This window comes from Marmota flaviventris, chromosome 16 (assembly GCF_047511675.1).
Source record: "Marmota flaviventris isolate mMarFla1 chromosome 16, mMarFla1.hap1, whole genome shotgun sequence".
In the NCBI taxonomy this organism is placed as follows: Eukaryota; Metazoa; Chordata; class Mammalia; order Rodentia; family Sciuridae; genus Marmota; species Marmota flaviventris.
In genome coordinates this window covers 61,506,963-61,522,548 of record NC_092513.1, presented here as the reverse complement: position 1 = coordinate 61,522,548, position 15,586 = coordinate 61,506,963, and the positions used below count along the sequence as shown (strand labels likewise).

At 42.6% G+C, this 15,586-nt stretch overlaps 1 protein-coding gene across 2 annotated transcripts in view; it reads left to right on the top strand.

Annotated features, from left to right (window-relative positions):
* The window catches only part of Mtcl1 (microtubule crosslinking factor 1), a 125,718-nt gene that overhangs the window by 78,169 nt on the left and 31,963 nt on the right, over window positions 1–15,586 (top strand). The window contains exons 6-9 of one of the 2 annotated variants that reach the window (XM_071602469.1): window positions 628–783; window positions 8,588–8,710; window positions 11,978–12,208; window positions 13,856–14,053. In XM_071602469.1, the coding sequence (XP_071458570.1) occupies window positions 628–783; window positions 8,588–8,710; window positions 11,978–12,208; window positions 13,856–14,053 (708 nt within the window). The remainder of the gene's footprint in view (window positions 1–627; window positions 784–8,587; window positions 8,711–11,977; window positions 12,209–13,855; window positions 14,054–15,586) is intronic. The other variant, XM_027922904.2, reaches the window with a different exon arrangement.

The following is a 15,586-nucleotide window of genomic DNA, read 5'->3' as shown; positions in this document are numbered from 1 at the left end:
AGGATGGGGGAGAGGAGCCCAGTTCTGAGAGAAGGCTGTTTTTGATGGAAAAAAATCTCGCTGCCGGCTCGCTCCCGCCACCCTCCCGCACCGCCGAGGGCAAGGGGCAGAGTGGAGCAGCCTTACGAGGACCGCTTTCCCAGGCATTGCCCTGGGGTGCATGGCCCCGCTGCCGCCCCGGATTGTGGCTTTTGCTGCTCGACCCACACGTAAGGAAGGAAGAGCCTTGTCCTCTGTGTCCTTCATGGGTAGTGTGCTTGTAGTCGACTTGTGGTTCACGCATCCCCATTGCATGCGCCTCATAACCAGTGTTCTGCATCTCCCATGCATTCTTTGCTTTCCAGATGTTTCGGCCCATCCTGTTGCTCATCCGCATTCTTTGTTCTGTTCTCTTCACTCTCCTCTGCCATTGTGTTGAAGCTGGTTTTTCTGCTCATGCTTTTCTTTGGTAGTTTTTTTCCAGTTGTCTATCTTACCTGTTTTTGTTCTCTTTGCCCCTCCCGCCCCTTTGTCCTGATTTTTTTTTTTTTTTTTTTTTGTTAAAAATAAAAACTTAACCTCCTCCTGGAAAAACAAAAAACAAAAAAAAAAAAACACAAAAATGAATCCTTCCCATGCACCTAACAGTCCAAACTGAGAGACCAGCTGGAGTGGCAGCTCGGTCAGGAACGAGGGGATGACCGAGAAAGCCTTCGCCTCCGAGCCACACGGGAGCTGCACCGCCGGGCTGACGGGGATGCAGGGAGCCACCGGGCAGGAGGCCAGAGCTGCTTCAACCTAGAGGTCAGTCCCTACCTTGCCCTCCCCATCCCACTTTCCTCTCTTGCCATGTGGCTGGCTGTGCAGTTTCTCATCTGGGATAGCGCCCTTAGGGAACATGGCAGGAAGACATGGGACCAGGTAGAACTTATATGGAATCAAAACTCATTGTGCATAATGACAACTGGACCTGCCACGCTCATTGTCAGATGGAAGTGATGGCTCACTGTAGTATTGTCCCCCCATGGACCTGCATTCCTGGCCCCAGGAGTGCCTGGAGGTGTGACCGGGCATGGCTGGCTCTATTTATGAGTATTCAGTGGCTTCTTATTCTACAGCAGGGAAACTTGGGGTGGAACCCAAGCTGGCTTTTTCTTAGGGAAGAAACTCTCCTGAGGGTTTTCTTTCTCAGTCCTTCATTGCCCATGAGTCATGTGACTCCTCCATGGTCCCTGAGGACAGTGTCTCAGGGGAATTAGGGATGTCTATTCCCAACCTGTGTGGTATCCACAGCTGTCTCTGTTGCCATGATAAACCCACGTGCACAAACCTGCAGCCACCTGTACAGACACCTGCATTGTTGTTGAGCCATCACAGTCATCTGCAGTCCCGTGAGAGGGAAGCTCCGAGACAAAAATAGCCCAGCCAGAACAGAAAGATGTTCCTGAGGAGTGAGCCTGGGCTGTTACTTTGCTGATCACTCAGGTTTTGGGCAGGGTTGGAACAGAAGGTTTGTCTATTAGAAAAGGACCATAACTCTGGAGATACTGAAAAAATTTTTAATTTCTCAGTCCTTAGAGGGATGCTAACACTTAGCTCAGAGGCATGGGAGCATCTCCTCCCAGGCAGGAGTGAGGGCGAGGTGGGAACAGCTGAATAACAGAGGTGGGTAAGAGGTGAAGCTCGGTTGCTAGGAAAGGCAGGCTGTTTGGTTAGGAAATAGGCAGAGGTGCTGCTGATGAGGTGGGGGGTACTGCTGGCACCATTATCAGAGGTGGGCATAGTGGGGGAGGGCTGCCTCGCCCAGAAGAATCCAAACAGCTCTAACCCTGGCTCTGAAAAGGAGTTGTCACATCTCTACCCTTGTGATTAGACACATGAGAATGTGAAAATCACCTCTAAATAAGTAAAATTTAAAAAGTGTTCAGAAAGAGTCTATGTAGTGCCACCGTTCTTATGTTATCTGGACAGGCCAGGCCCAACCTAAGAAGTTGGCACCCAGGTTCACATCCTAGAGGGAGGTACACATGCCCCTGAAGGTGTTACAAAAGCACACAGTGGTGCCAGCTTCCTTGGGAACAGCCAGAAGCTCAGCATGTCCTGCAGATCTCTACAGTCTGTCCAGGGATGGCTGGTGCCTCCTAATCAGAGTACCCAGAACCTGTCATTTTGTTTAACATTTCCTAAACACAGTCTTCAGACACAGAGTTAGACATACATAAGGTACATCAATTTCACAGTGTTCTTGTTCCAAAATGGCAAATACGATGTTCCTAGATTTTATACCAAAAGTTAAACAGAATAGCCAAATATTTGCAGAACTCATTTGGCTTTTGGGAGTCAGTGCCTCACTGTGGAACTTTCCCAGGAAATGCTTTTGTTAGCTCATATTGCACACAGGGTCTTCATCTGAGAATGCTGGTTGCTTGGGCAGTCACAAACTCACAATTATGCACATTTCAGATGTCCTGAGTGATCCGTCTGCAGCATGGATACCTCCGGAAAACTCATTTCCCAACCTTTAGTTAACACTCTACTACTAAGTTATTTCTAGGAGGGACATCTTAAGCCCTGGGGTTCTAACCTTAATGTGTCCATCACTGACTCAATTTCTCAGGCGAACCTCTGGGCCTCTGTTTTCTCTGGGCCTCTGTCAAATGGGAATAAAGATGCCTTGTCTGCCTCACATGGTTATATGTGGATGATTCTTCGAACAAATGAGCTGTTGAATGAGGAAGTACTTTAAAAGTACCGAATGCTGTGCCAGTGTAAAGTAGGATTAAAATTAAAGACAGGGCAGTGTGTCCCAGCATTGCAGAATGCCAGATGCTCCCCTGGTCATGGTATCAGTTTCTCTTTCCACTGTAGCACTTTCCCCTTTTCTACTGGCTGTTTCTCTTCCTGGGCCAGAATCAGAGCTCAGGCTGCCTCAGCAGCCTCTTCCCACTGAAGGACTAATTATGAGAACTGTGGCTTCCTTCTTAGGTGCCCCGTCATTCAAGGTCTGTCACACAGCCTTAGTTGCGTAAGCTCTGTGAGTTGTCAGAAAGCTCATCCCCTCCTGGACTCCTGCTGGGTGCTTATTATTTAATGCTGGTGCAGTAATAAGGTGCCACATGCACACACGCAATGCAGAGCTTTACAAACCAGCAGCGATTTTGGAAAGAGAAAAGTACTCAGTTGAGTCAAACTGAATATTGAGGGACAGTAAACCTGCATAAGAGGTAGATGAACAGAGCTGGGTGGTACCATTTGGTGGGCATAGGATCACCAAACAGTGTAGTTCAGATAGGAACATCTGATCTTCAAACTAATTCTCTCATTCTTTGAAGGAGCGGAAACGCGGTCCTCAGAGTGAAGTGGCTTGCCGGTAACTGCCCAAGAGGGTGGGTGACAGAACTGGGTCTAGAACAGTGTTCTTAAGACTGCTTTAGAGCTCTCTGTGACTGTGGGCACCTATCAGCACAGAGCCTACTACCTCCACTGGGCTGCATTTCTGGCCATCCTCACTCAGGTGACATTATGGCTACCTTGCCATGGCATGGTTGTTTTAGAAACCCATCTAGTTTCCTCTAATTTTAAATATTTCAATTATAAAATAAAAACCCAATAGTGGTAGGTCAGATTAAAAAAATAAAAATAATACATAAATAAATAAATAAAACCCCAAACATCATTTCCTAGCAGGGGTAATGGAGGTAATTTGGAGTTATGTGTCCTTTGTTCTTATGTCTTTATTCAAAAAGGCATTTTGCTCAGAAGACAGAACTCAAGTATGCAAACACATTCTATTTTTTAAATTTCTTAATGAAGCGTGTTCTGAAATCCCTTTGATACTATTGTAGTGTTTCCTTTTATTAGAAGAGCTGAGCATCGATCCCTCATCAAGCCTGGGTGGCTGAGGCTGCCTATCTCTGGTGTGGATATCACTCTGACAGACTTGTTTGGTCCTTGAATATTACATTGTGCCAAGGAATTGTACAGTGGGCAATTCCAGGAAGCAGAAAAAGCCTTTTAATGAAAACATCCCTAAGTTCACTGCCAACAATTTCCCTCCTATGAGGCTGTCGTGGACATGGCACACAAAGCTCCCATCAGTTAGCAGCACAGCCCAACGAGAGAAGCCACTCTGTGTTAGACTCACACAGATTCCAGAGTCATTGTGGAAAAGACAAACATGGGCACCCTCCACCCCTGTACCCCACCCTTTGGAGATCAAACTCAGGATCTTGCACATGCTTATGCTAGGAAGCGCTCTTCCACGGAGCTACAACTTCAGCTGCAAACATGGACACTTTCATCCAGAATGAGGCTAACATGAAGCTGGGTGACATACTGCTAGCAGTTGTCTTTGCTCCCTGTTACATTGCCCTTTAAAAAAAAAAACTAATTTTGTCCTCAAGCCAATTACTTCTATCCCTGGGTGAACCTCCTTCAGAGCTCCTGGGAGGTTTAAGAGAGAAGTCCCATAGGACACCCAGCTTCAATGGTGTAAAAGAAACAACTTTTTGAATTTAAACAGAATATTTTTAAAAGAATCAGTTTTTCAACTCCCATTTGTGAAATGGCTCTCTTCTGATTTTGGCCTTATGCATTTTCATATCTGAGGACAGGGGAAAGAAGACATGTTATTTTTGGAAGGTTGGGGTATTTAGCCAGGTTAGCAGTAATAACACCAGGAAGGAGAAGAAGGAAAAGTCCATTCTTATACATTAGCCCTTTTCAGTGGATAACAAATTGGTGTTAGAGGCTGGCTGTTCAGATGCCACCCTTCACTAGACCTAGGAAAGAAGAGGTATATTCAAGGCCAGCATTCTTCAAAACAGCCACAGTCAGAGAGAACTGAAGTCAGAATTCACAAACACTAACCCACCCACTATTGTAATTGTGCAGAAGTTAACTGTTAAAAAACCACACCCAACCTAAACAACAGCAAAACAACTTCGGAAGCACAAGCTCATCTCAGTAGATATTGGCAAGATGGTCCCACTGTGTCCTGAACTCTTCCCTGTCTTCACCCCATGGTTCCCATTAGGTCTTCTGAGAGAGACACATTTGTTAAGAGTACGCAGTGTTTAGAACGTTTCATATGGAATGTGCTAGGAGCCTTAAAAATAGTTCTGAATGAGAAGTGGCCAAGCATGGACACTGGTCAGATTTCACATATAAATGAAACCAAGCCTGTGCCCAGAGGATTGAGTTTCTGGGTCAGAAATCTCAAAGAGCTCTTCTCCCTAGCTCTCCCTTTTATCCTTTAATCAACCAAGCACACGGAACATCTGCGATCCCTTATGTCTCAGCTGTGAAATACCAGCCGCAGTGAAACTACGTGGGGTTTATGCCAAGTATTTGTACACATGCATTGACCTCATATACTGCTTTTCAAAGAGGTGGTACCAGAACTGGCCAGGACAAAATGGAACTCTCACTAGAAACAAAGTTGTGGCAATGGAAATCTTGTAGACTTATAAATACAAGTAGCATTGGTGGTTATTATAGCATTCCTCTTTCTGTTTATTGAGATGGTGACATTTTCTTAAGGGTGGAAAGAATTTATAAGTCACTTTTTCTGGGGACGTTCAGGAAATTAACAATACGAATCATTCTGGGATTCAACCCCTATGGGCAGAAGGATGTCATTGGATCTCAGAATGCTGGCTCAGGGTGAAGGGTGGTCATGATGTCAAGATTAATGTCTAGAAATCCTTGGAAACAAGTGTGAATGGCACTCGTTTAAGTAAACTACCATATAGATCAAGGTGAATTTGTTTGTTATATAACCAGAGTCTTAGGTAAGTGAGCAAAGGATGACTTTTAGAATAAAACCTTTGGGGAATTGATGGTAAAGGGAAGTATATTTTTTCCTAGAGGAAATGTATATGTCATGTGAAAATGTTCCCCAGTTGTATGTGATTATATGCAGTCACGTGGCAATGGGAGTCATTCTAGACCAGAACTCTTGCCTTGGCATGTTTGTATTTTGTTTTTGTAACACTGGAGTGACATTGGCATCCCAGCCAGGAGCAGCTACCCATAGGAGTTTTAATATTTCATTAGCAAAAATGGACCATACCGGATAATGAAACTTCTGATTTATCAGTAAGTTTCTGTTGTTAACCAGGCAACAGTCTACATGTGGATCTCAACGGTACTCTTCAAAGGTGTGTTTTAATCAGAAGAGCATATTTTTAATCAAATGATGTTGAAGTATGAGACTATCTCTCTGTTTAAAATAAAAATAATTTAAATATTTATTAAGATTGAAGCCAACCTAATAGTTTAGGATAATACAGGGTTAGCATCCCTAATCTGAAATATGAAATGCTCCCAAATCCAAAACTTTCTGAGCATCCATGTGACTCTACAAGTGAAAAATTCCATACCATGAAGTCTTTGTTTCATGCACAAATTTATTAAAAACATTGAACAAAGTTACTTTCCATCTGTGTTTATAAGGTATATACAAAACATAAATGAATTTCATGCCTAGATTTGTGTCCCATTTCCAAGATATTTTATTATTCATATGCAAATATTCCATAGTCCATCCCCCCCCCCCCCCAAATATCCAAAACACTTCTGATTCCAAGCATTGTGGATGAAGGATACTCAACATATATAGAAACTAAATTAATAGATCTTTGGTTTTTTTTGAACAACAAGCTTGATTAGGATATCTGTTTTAATGTGAAATAGTCCAAAACTTTGGCTGGCACCTAATGCATTAAAATACGGAGAGTCTTTGCATCTTAAATTTGTGGAATAATTTGTAACTAAAAAGTAAAGCCAGCAGCTGAGCAGCCCAGGCTGCCTGAAAACATTCTTGCAGAAAACAACTGAGTGGTAGAAGAGAAGACCCCTGAGGGTAGGGTTTGGGCAACTTCATCTATTACTGTAACCCCAATGCTTTGAACAGTGCCTGTATTACAAGTGCACAGTGTTTGCTGAATAAAATGCTGCATAAAATATAAAACTCCTTTTATTTACATAGCTGAATTCCAAGAATAGGGAGTCTTCAAGGGTTGGAATTTATTTCAGAATTGAAAACGAGCAATATCTGGGTTAGGTGGGTGGATGGAAACAAGGGACAGAGCCTTAGGCCCAACACAAGCAGGGAAAGAAATTCACAAGAGAAATATTTGCCTACTGGTTGCTGGGCAGGAGAGAGGTAGCAGGACACTTGTTTACACAGCATGGGCTCTGGTTGGGAGTGGGAACCACAGCTGGCTCTCACATGGGATCAAGCTTTGAACTGATGTTACCACTTTGGTCCAGGAATCCCCAAGGAGAGGGACTTAAGTCTTACTGCTGGCTTCTGCAAGTGCAAAGCCAGTCTGGAGGCACATTCTTAACCAAGTGGCATGTGAGACCCATAGATAACTGCCCATTGAAGATGAACTCACGGTGCAAAACTTCAAACACACAAAGACACCCATCAGCAGCAAGAGCTGGCAAGAATTCTAAGACCTTTAGATTGTAGGATTGTCAGACACCATATAAAAAGTGGGTTCAGAACTATTAAATATGCAGGTATATAGAAAAAAAGGGAAAATTGCTATCATAAGATCACACATTTAAAAATAAGAAAATATAACTTTTAGGAATGAAAAATTAGTTGAGATGAATTCAGTGGAATAAATTCCACATGTAGAGAAATGCCTCTTTTCAAAGAGAGTCCACATATAAAAAACTGCAATAACAAATAGTAAATCAAGAAGCAGTTAATTCAGAAGTTCTTGAATTTCTTAGGGTTGGATGAGTTTAGATATCTTACTTGCAAATTTTTATCCCAAATTTGATGAAACCCCAGTGGGTCTGATTTTCTTTTCTTCCTTTCTTCTTTCTCCAAGAGCATCCCCCTCTACCCCCGCATTATTCCTTGTGCTAAGCGAACGGCTCTGCTGTTTTATTTTCTGCATTTCCTGTTCTTGGGGTATGATTTTTACTCATGACAGATTAGGAGAAGCAGTGTCCTCAGTGAGAAGTAACAGATTAATTAAAGGTCAACAAAACAAGCCAGTAAAATGGCATGTGTTTTTATTGCAACAATCCACTCTCATTCCCAGTTTTGTACATCATCTGCCTCCAAGTAGCACAAAGCAGTGGGTAAAATGTCTTGCTTACATTTTAATGATGCCTGAGATTTTTAGTATGACAGTGTTTCTGACTCTGTAAAACACATTTCATTTCAAATTAGTGACTCTGACCACTTTCTCATGCCTATTTGGACTTTAAAGGTAGACTTTAACAATAAAAATAACAATAAGTGAATCCACAGATTTATTGGCCTGTTTGTAACCTGAAGTGTAATAAGTAGATCTTTGTGTGGTTCCTCTTGGGCAGTGTGTGCCACTGAAGCAGGGCAGGTGGAGGGGAGTCATCCATCACCAGGTGATGCAGATAGCTGTGGAGCCCCACAACCAGCTCCTCCCCATCCCCCCATCCCCAAAGTCCCAGGAAAGTTGCCGCAGAGTCACTCCACTGCTGCAACCCCGTGTGCCATGTCTCTCTGTGTTTGTCTCGAGCTTGTGCAGATGTCTGTCCTGCGTTGTCACCTGAGGCAGAGTTCTTGTTTCCACTAAACCCCTTCCTTTATCCCACCAATCAGCTCAGGGGCCCCCCTGTTTTACCTGAGCAGAATGTATCGATAGAAGAGCTACAGGGTCAGCTCGCGCAGGCGGCCAGACTGCATCAAGAGGACACAGAGACATTTACAAACAAGATCCGTAAGGTAAATATTAACGCGGATTTCAGCATGACCGCTTCTTGGTCTGCAGAGCCCCTCAGGAGATACACCATGATGCATTTTAAAAGAATGCTGCCTGTCCTGTACAGACCCACAGGCATATAGAAAGGTTACCCAATTGAGCTACCCCCTCTCAGATGTGCCAAAAAGACAACTATCCACCATTTTGTTCTGGAAGACACATTTCAGCACTTTGGTTTCCCCTCTCTAAGCATTGTGAGGATGCCTGAATCCACAAATAGTACCAAATCCCAAATATATTACTTTTTCCTATACAGTACATATATACCTATCATGAAGTTTAACTTATAAGTTATGCACTGAACAGGATTAACAATAATATGTGATAAAAATAGAATCATTATAACACTATACTATAATAAATGTTACTTAAAATTTAAGAATTGGCTATTTCTGGGGTTTTCTAGGTAATATTTTTGGAGTGGGACTGTGGGTAACTGAAACTTCAGCAAACAAAACTACGGATAAGGGACAATGGTTGTATTTTACATGAAGGTACCAGGAAAGTTTTCCGCATATCTGATCTAAACTTTACTATAGCAGTACCAACCAGGCAACTGACATAAAACAAGGACCTTAAATGCAAGCAGACAGGGGAGTGTGTCTATCACCTTGCTCAATGTTAAGAGAATCTTCTGATAGGAATATCAACTCATCCTAAACTGTCGTCTTCAAAAATACTGCCACTATAATTGAGCTGTGGCCTGATTAACTTCTAGTTATTTTAGAATAACCTATTACAGGCTAATTATTCTTTATCCACTAAATCCTTTCCCAGAGCTCTTAGTAGAAGGGATTCACAGGTAACAGGCACTCTGGCTCTAGGCCTCCCGAGGATAGTCCAGTCCCTGACACCCTGCATCTAATTAAGCTATAAACAGATATGTAAATTCAGAATTGCTATCACTGCTCTTTTCCCCTTGCATTTGCTGTCGAAAGATAGCTGTCGTTTAAAATGAAACAAAGCAGTTGATATTGAATAGTGGACCTTGATATTCTATCATGCAATATACTATGCAAAGTAAGGTTCCTGGTATATCCAAGAATTTATTTTGGCAAGGAATATGTGCTGTATGTATATGCCTCCAGGGTGATTCAGGTCAAGAGGATCTAAATGGGTCACAAACTGATTAAAGGATTGCCTGCTACACTTTGCAGCTTAGGGAGGTTAGAGTTGAACAGCAGGGAATGAATATTCTCTGCTATCCTCTCCCCCAAGAGGCATACCCCTTTTCAAATGTTTTGCTTATAAATCAAGTTTCACTATCATTACCAAAGGAAAACAATTCCATATTGTACAAACGACCAATTCCTAACTAATTAAAAAGATTTTTTTTTTAAAGCATTGTACCAAAAATAGGTTGAAAAGGGAGTTTATCCCTGGAGATGCTGATAGTGCAATGGTAGAGTCTCAGGTGTGTCTAGTACTTGGATTAATGAGAAAGGAGTATTTTGAAGCAGAGACTTAAGAAATGAAGAGATATTGTCTTCAGGTTTGTTCAAAAGTTAAAGGAAGTTGTCCCCTAACATGGTCGTAGGGCAGAAGGTCAGATCTGAGATTTGAGAAGCACTTGGAGGCATGGAACAGAAGGAGTCAGAAAGGGCAGTATGTATGTGTGTGTGTCGGGGGGTGTCAGAGTGAGCCAGGACAGGGTGCTGCAGATAGAGGGGCATGAGAATGGCCCCTTGAGATGTAGCACCCCTCAAAATGTTATCTTGAGATCTTTCTATAGCATCTCAGGGAAAGAGCTGTGTTGGCTTCATGTGACCCCCGAGGAAGCTGGATTTTTCCCTCAGTGAGGCAGGTGGCTGAGACAACAGCAAGTGAGGGATTTTGGTGTGCCAGGCTGCCCGCACTTTATCTGAGCTTATATCCACAGGGTGATAGCCAGCGGTGGAACTCGCAGACTACTGAGGTACTGGATAAAATTGCCACTTTCAGCCTGAAGTACAGTAGATAACCATTGTCACCACAGTAGCCACAGAGACAATTGCATAGATCCTCAGACATTCCCACAGCCACTTCTGTCTCCCCCTGGCCTTTATTTAGCACATTAGCCGTATTGGTGTCATCTTTAGCATATTGGTGTCACCTTTAGGCAGCCATAGTCCTAGCCTCAGGTTCCTCAGAAATAATGTAGTTGTTTAGGATAAAAGAAATCACTCCCTTTTTGGCACAAGACAGAATGTTAAATTAAGAGAGGACAGCTGATAATGACCAGGCTGCCATTCTAATCTTTGTTTGGGAGGTAGGGTGGGTCTATGGAATAGAAACCTTTAATCTCATATATCACTTTAGCTAATATAAATATTATTCTTGTGCCCTTATCTACAAAATACAATTTTACTTACACCCTCTTGCTTAGTCACTATTGACACGTAATAATCATTTGTCTCTTGGAAGAGTGCCACCACACATGGTGGCGGGCACCTGTAGTCCCAGCTTCTTGGGTGGCTGAGGCAGGAGGAGTGCTTGAGCCCAAGAGTCCAGCCTGGGTGGTGCAGAGAGAAACTCTCTCAAACTGAAGAAAGGTAACAAAACAGGAACTTAGAGCTCAGGTGGAAGATTCTTCTTTTTCAGCAATGCTTTTATTTCCCTAAGAAAATCTACTATGCATATCTAATAGGTAGGTTCGGCCTTCAGTGTGGAAGTAGGTACTTACTTTCTTGTTTGCTGACCATTGTATGCAGCTAAAAAAAAATTCCTTCTGGCTTTAACTGCTGTGCTCTCTGGCTCTTGGTGGGCCTTCTCTTGGCTATGTATTCTCTTTCTATGAGGGGTTTTGGGAAACTAGGGGTCTCAGGAAATAAAAGAAAAGACTTTCCATTTTATTTCTTCTTTATAATTGCAGTGCAGCCTTATGTGCCAAACTCAGGCACAGTGGGATCTACTTAAATGGCATTTGAATCAGCTGCAAGCCATTCATCAAAGAAACATTTTTTTTCTTAAGGGGTTTAGAGACATCTAGGAACACCATGAGAGACTGGCAGGGAGAAAATGTTTCTAATACCTTTCTTTGAAATAGCACCTGCTTCTGAATCTTAAAGCTCATGAGATTTTATACATCATATGCACCTCAAGTTGTTCATCACTCTAAACTTAAGGGGGTCCTATGTTTCTCATCTCCTTTGTAAGATGGTCTAAATTGAATGGCACTTTGCAGTTGGTTGGGTTTAGGTGGCAAATTGGAATGAGCCGTGTGTCAGTCTTTCCCTTTGATTTCATTCAAGATGGAGGAGGAGCACCTCTATGCCTTGAGGTGGAAGGAGCTGGAAATGCACAGCCTGGCTTTGCAGAACACCCTCCATGAGCGAAACTGGAGTGATGAGAAGAACCTTCTGCAGCAGGAGCTCCGGTCCTTGAAGCAGAACATCTTCCTCTTCTATGTCAAACTCAGGTGGTTGCTGAAACACTGGCGGCAAGGGGAGCAGATGGAGGAGGGAGGAGAGGATTTTACTGAGGTAAGGCCATCCATAGAGTTCATTTTATTTGCATCTGTTTTGTTCTTGACCCTAGACACTGCTGTCCCTTACCCTACACAGAAATCCATGTCCTGTTATTTTTAATTATTTTGTCAATTTCAGTCCAAGCCATGGAAATGCAATGGCTTATCCTGTTATATATGAAACCAAGAATTCCATGCTGTACTTGGAACTAGTTTTGTGAGTATCCTGGTCTATAACTCCTTTCTGCAATGAAGTTTTGAGGTCATCTCCTTTGTTCTTGGTTTATTAATTCATTGAAGTTATCACCATGAGGTCCTTTGCCATCTCATTCACCTTTGGTGGTTTATATAAGCTGGTTCTAGAATATCTGCTCTCCTTTCTGTTATACTTTGCGTTTCCAGATGCTAGAGCCTGTGACAGCCATAAGGGTCTCTTCTAAGTCTCACATGGGTCACTTTGTCACCTCTGAAATTCATATATATTCTTCCCTTTATGTCTTAATTCCTGAATTCAAAACAGCAATGGAACAGAGTTATTTGCTTTCTGATTGATTTTTTTTGTTGCTGAAATCAGAGTGACCTCTAGCTCCACAGGCTCTGTCCTGGCTTTGCTTTTTGGTAAGCATAGACCTGGAACTGCTGACCTGTGCATTCTGTCCATCCACACCCAGACTACTTACCTGCTTCAAGGCATTGTAAATAGCTGGTTTTCTTTGAACCTACAAAGACCTTTTGTCTGCTTCCCACTCTAGTGAACAGGATATGTAATTTGAAGTTGTTCTGTGAATGGTGGGTGATTCTCTTTCCTCAGGGTAAAAAAGTTTTTAAAAATTAATTCACCCAGCTTCCAAGTGTTCATGACAGGGAAAACCTTTGCTAGGAAAGGCTAGAAATAAGGTTTCCTGTTGGTCAATACTACAGAATTCCTCTAATTCATAAAATTATAGCTAGAAGCAATACTAATTTATAAGAAGTAAAATGTCTCATTAACCTTTTCTAATAAATGGGTCACCCACACTATGCCATTTAAATGGAAGAAGGGTCAATGAGAGAAATAGCCAAAATGAGCATCTTAGGGGAAAAAGGCAAAGAAGGAAAGAACTTGGTAATCCATTAAGCGGATAGTTAGCCTCAAACAATAGTTTCAATAGTCCCAACCACTTCAGGAGGCTGAGGCAGAAGGATCCCTTGAAACCAGCAATTCAGGGCCAGGCTGGGCAATACAGTGAGACCCCATTAAAAAAGAATCAGTCGGGCTGGGGTTGTAGCTCAGTGGTATAGTGCTTGCCTTGAATATGTGAGGCACTGGGTTTGATCCTCAGTACCACATAAAAATAAAATAAAGGTATTGTGTTCATCTACAACTAAAAAATAAATTAGCCAGGTGCAGTGGCTCACATCTGTAATCCCCGTGGCTCAGGAGGCTGAGGCAGGAGGATCTCAAGTTCAAAGCCAGCCTCAGCAACTTAGCAATGCCCTAAGCAACTTAGTGAGACACTATCTCAAAATTAAAAAAAAATAAATAAAAACAGGCTGACGATGTGGCTCAGTGTTAAAGCACCTCTGGGTTCATTCCCTGATTACATACACACACACACAAAATCAGACTGTATTGCAAAAGGATGAGGGCAAAGCTATGATCATCATATGCTACTCATTTCAGGGTGAGCATCCAGAGACCCTCTCTGAGCTTGGTGAGCTTGGAGTCAAGGGGAATCACCAAGTGGATGGACCAGACCAAGATGATGGTGACCAAGGCTCTGGCTTTCCCGTGGGGGAGTGTTCCCCACATGTCCCCGTGCAGCTTGGTGATCATGGATCACGGCTACAGGCTGTGGATGGGGGACCACTCCACAGGCAGGTGGGTGTCTAGATCAAACCCATCCTTCTGTCTACCCCTGGGAAAGGAGACTCCCCAAGCCACATTTGTGCCATCTTATTACAAGTTCCCAAGTCTGATGTTCCTGGTAGCAGGAAAGTCCTCTGACTGTGGCCACCTGCTGCTGTTTGGGATGCTGGATTTTTGCTATAAATCATATTGTTCAGCCTTTTAATCTTAGTATCAGCCCATTAATTCATCTGTCTTACCCATATAAATAAGGATAGTAGTCAGATCAGATCAATAGAATCCAGCAAATATATCATGGGAGGAAAAAATTTATAGAATCATCTTGGACTTATAAAATTGACCATTCTTGCAAGGAAGTGAGAACACTGAATACAATGCTTCTATCACAGCCAAAGAAAGAACTTCCAGGGCTTTTTGACTGTCATTAGCTAAATAGCAATTGCCAACATCACTGAATTGACAACATAATTTGTAAGGAAAAAAGAACAATGTTTTTTAATTTAAATTCTCAACTTTATAAAAAGTCTTTCAAGTTCTCTTTGGCCACTCGAAACATAATGTTCCAAATAAAAATATTTGATGAATCCTTGAAAAAAATGAAAGCATATACCAAAAGAGGTGGGATCACGGTGTTATTCAGTAATTATAAGTGTTTCTGAGCCCCACAGAAATAGACCCTGTTTTATAAACCAAAAGATACTACTGATAACATATGTTTGGTTTTTTTTTTTTTTTTCATTTTTCTACCAAATGGCAGCTGTAGTAGATTTGGAAGATTGAGGTCTTGGGAGGAATTGAGAGACCCTGTAGTAAAGCTATCTCACTCTCAGACTTTGAGTCCCTTCTGACCCAACTTTTCTTCTTAGAGGGCTTGGACAGCCAAGCCAGAGCTCCTGTGCTGCCCCCCTCCCCCAGCCCCCCAGGGTGTCTGTGTCCTGGGGTGAGGACACAGCCTACTGGACGCTGGGCATTGGGTGCGGCCTCAGCCTCAGGCATTTCTGAGCACTCCCTCAATGCTGGGTTCTGCAGCTGCTGCTCCTCTCACTCAAGCCTCCTCCGCCCAGAGCCACTGTGGGTCAAGTGGGAGGAGGTTGTCATCAGGACTTTGGCCCAGATCCAGATGAGGAAAGCTGTGATGTACTGAGCGCAGATAGGGAGAATTTGGGGTTTTCTCCCCAACTGCTCTCTCTCCATATATAAATCATATTTCATAACAAAACAGCTGTTTCCCTTGTATACCTATTCACCTTTCATTCTCCCTGAATAATGTGACTCAAGAAATGGAACAGACTTTCAAGGGAACCTTTACCCATCACTCAGGAGGTGCATCATCATGAGGGTATCTGTGGGGAGGTTTTAGATCATGGAAGAAATTTTCCAGCAATGATCTAGTTAGAAACTAAAATCTTACTTTGCAAATAAGGCTTTCAAATCTAGTAATTTTATTATTTTTAAAAGATGTCAATCAATCCGCAAAAATATCTGTAATTAACTCAGATGGTATTCCTTGATGGCCAGTTATACATAACCTGCTGCATCTACCAC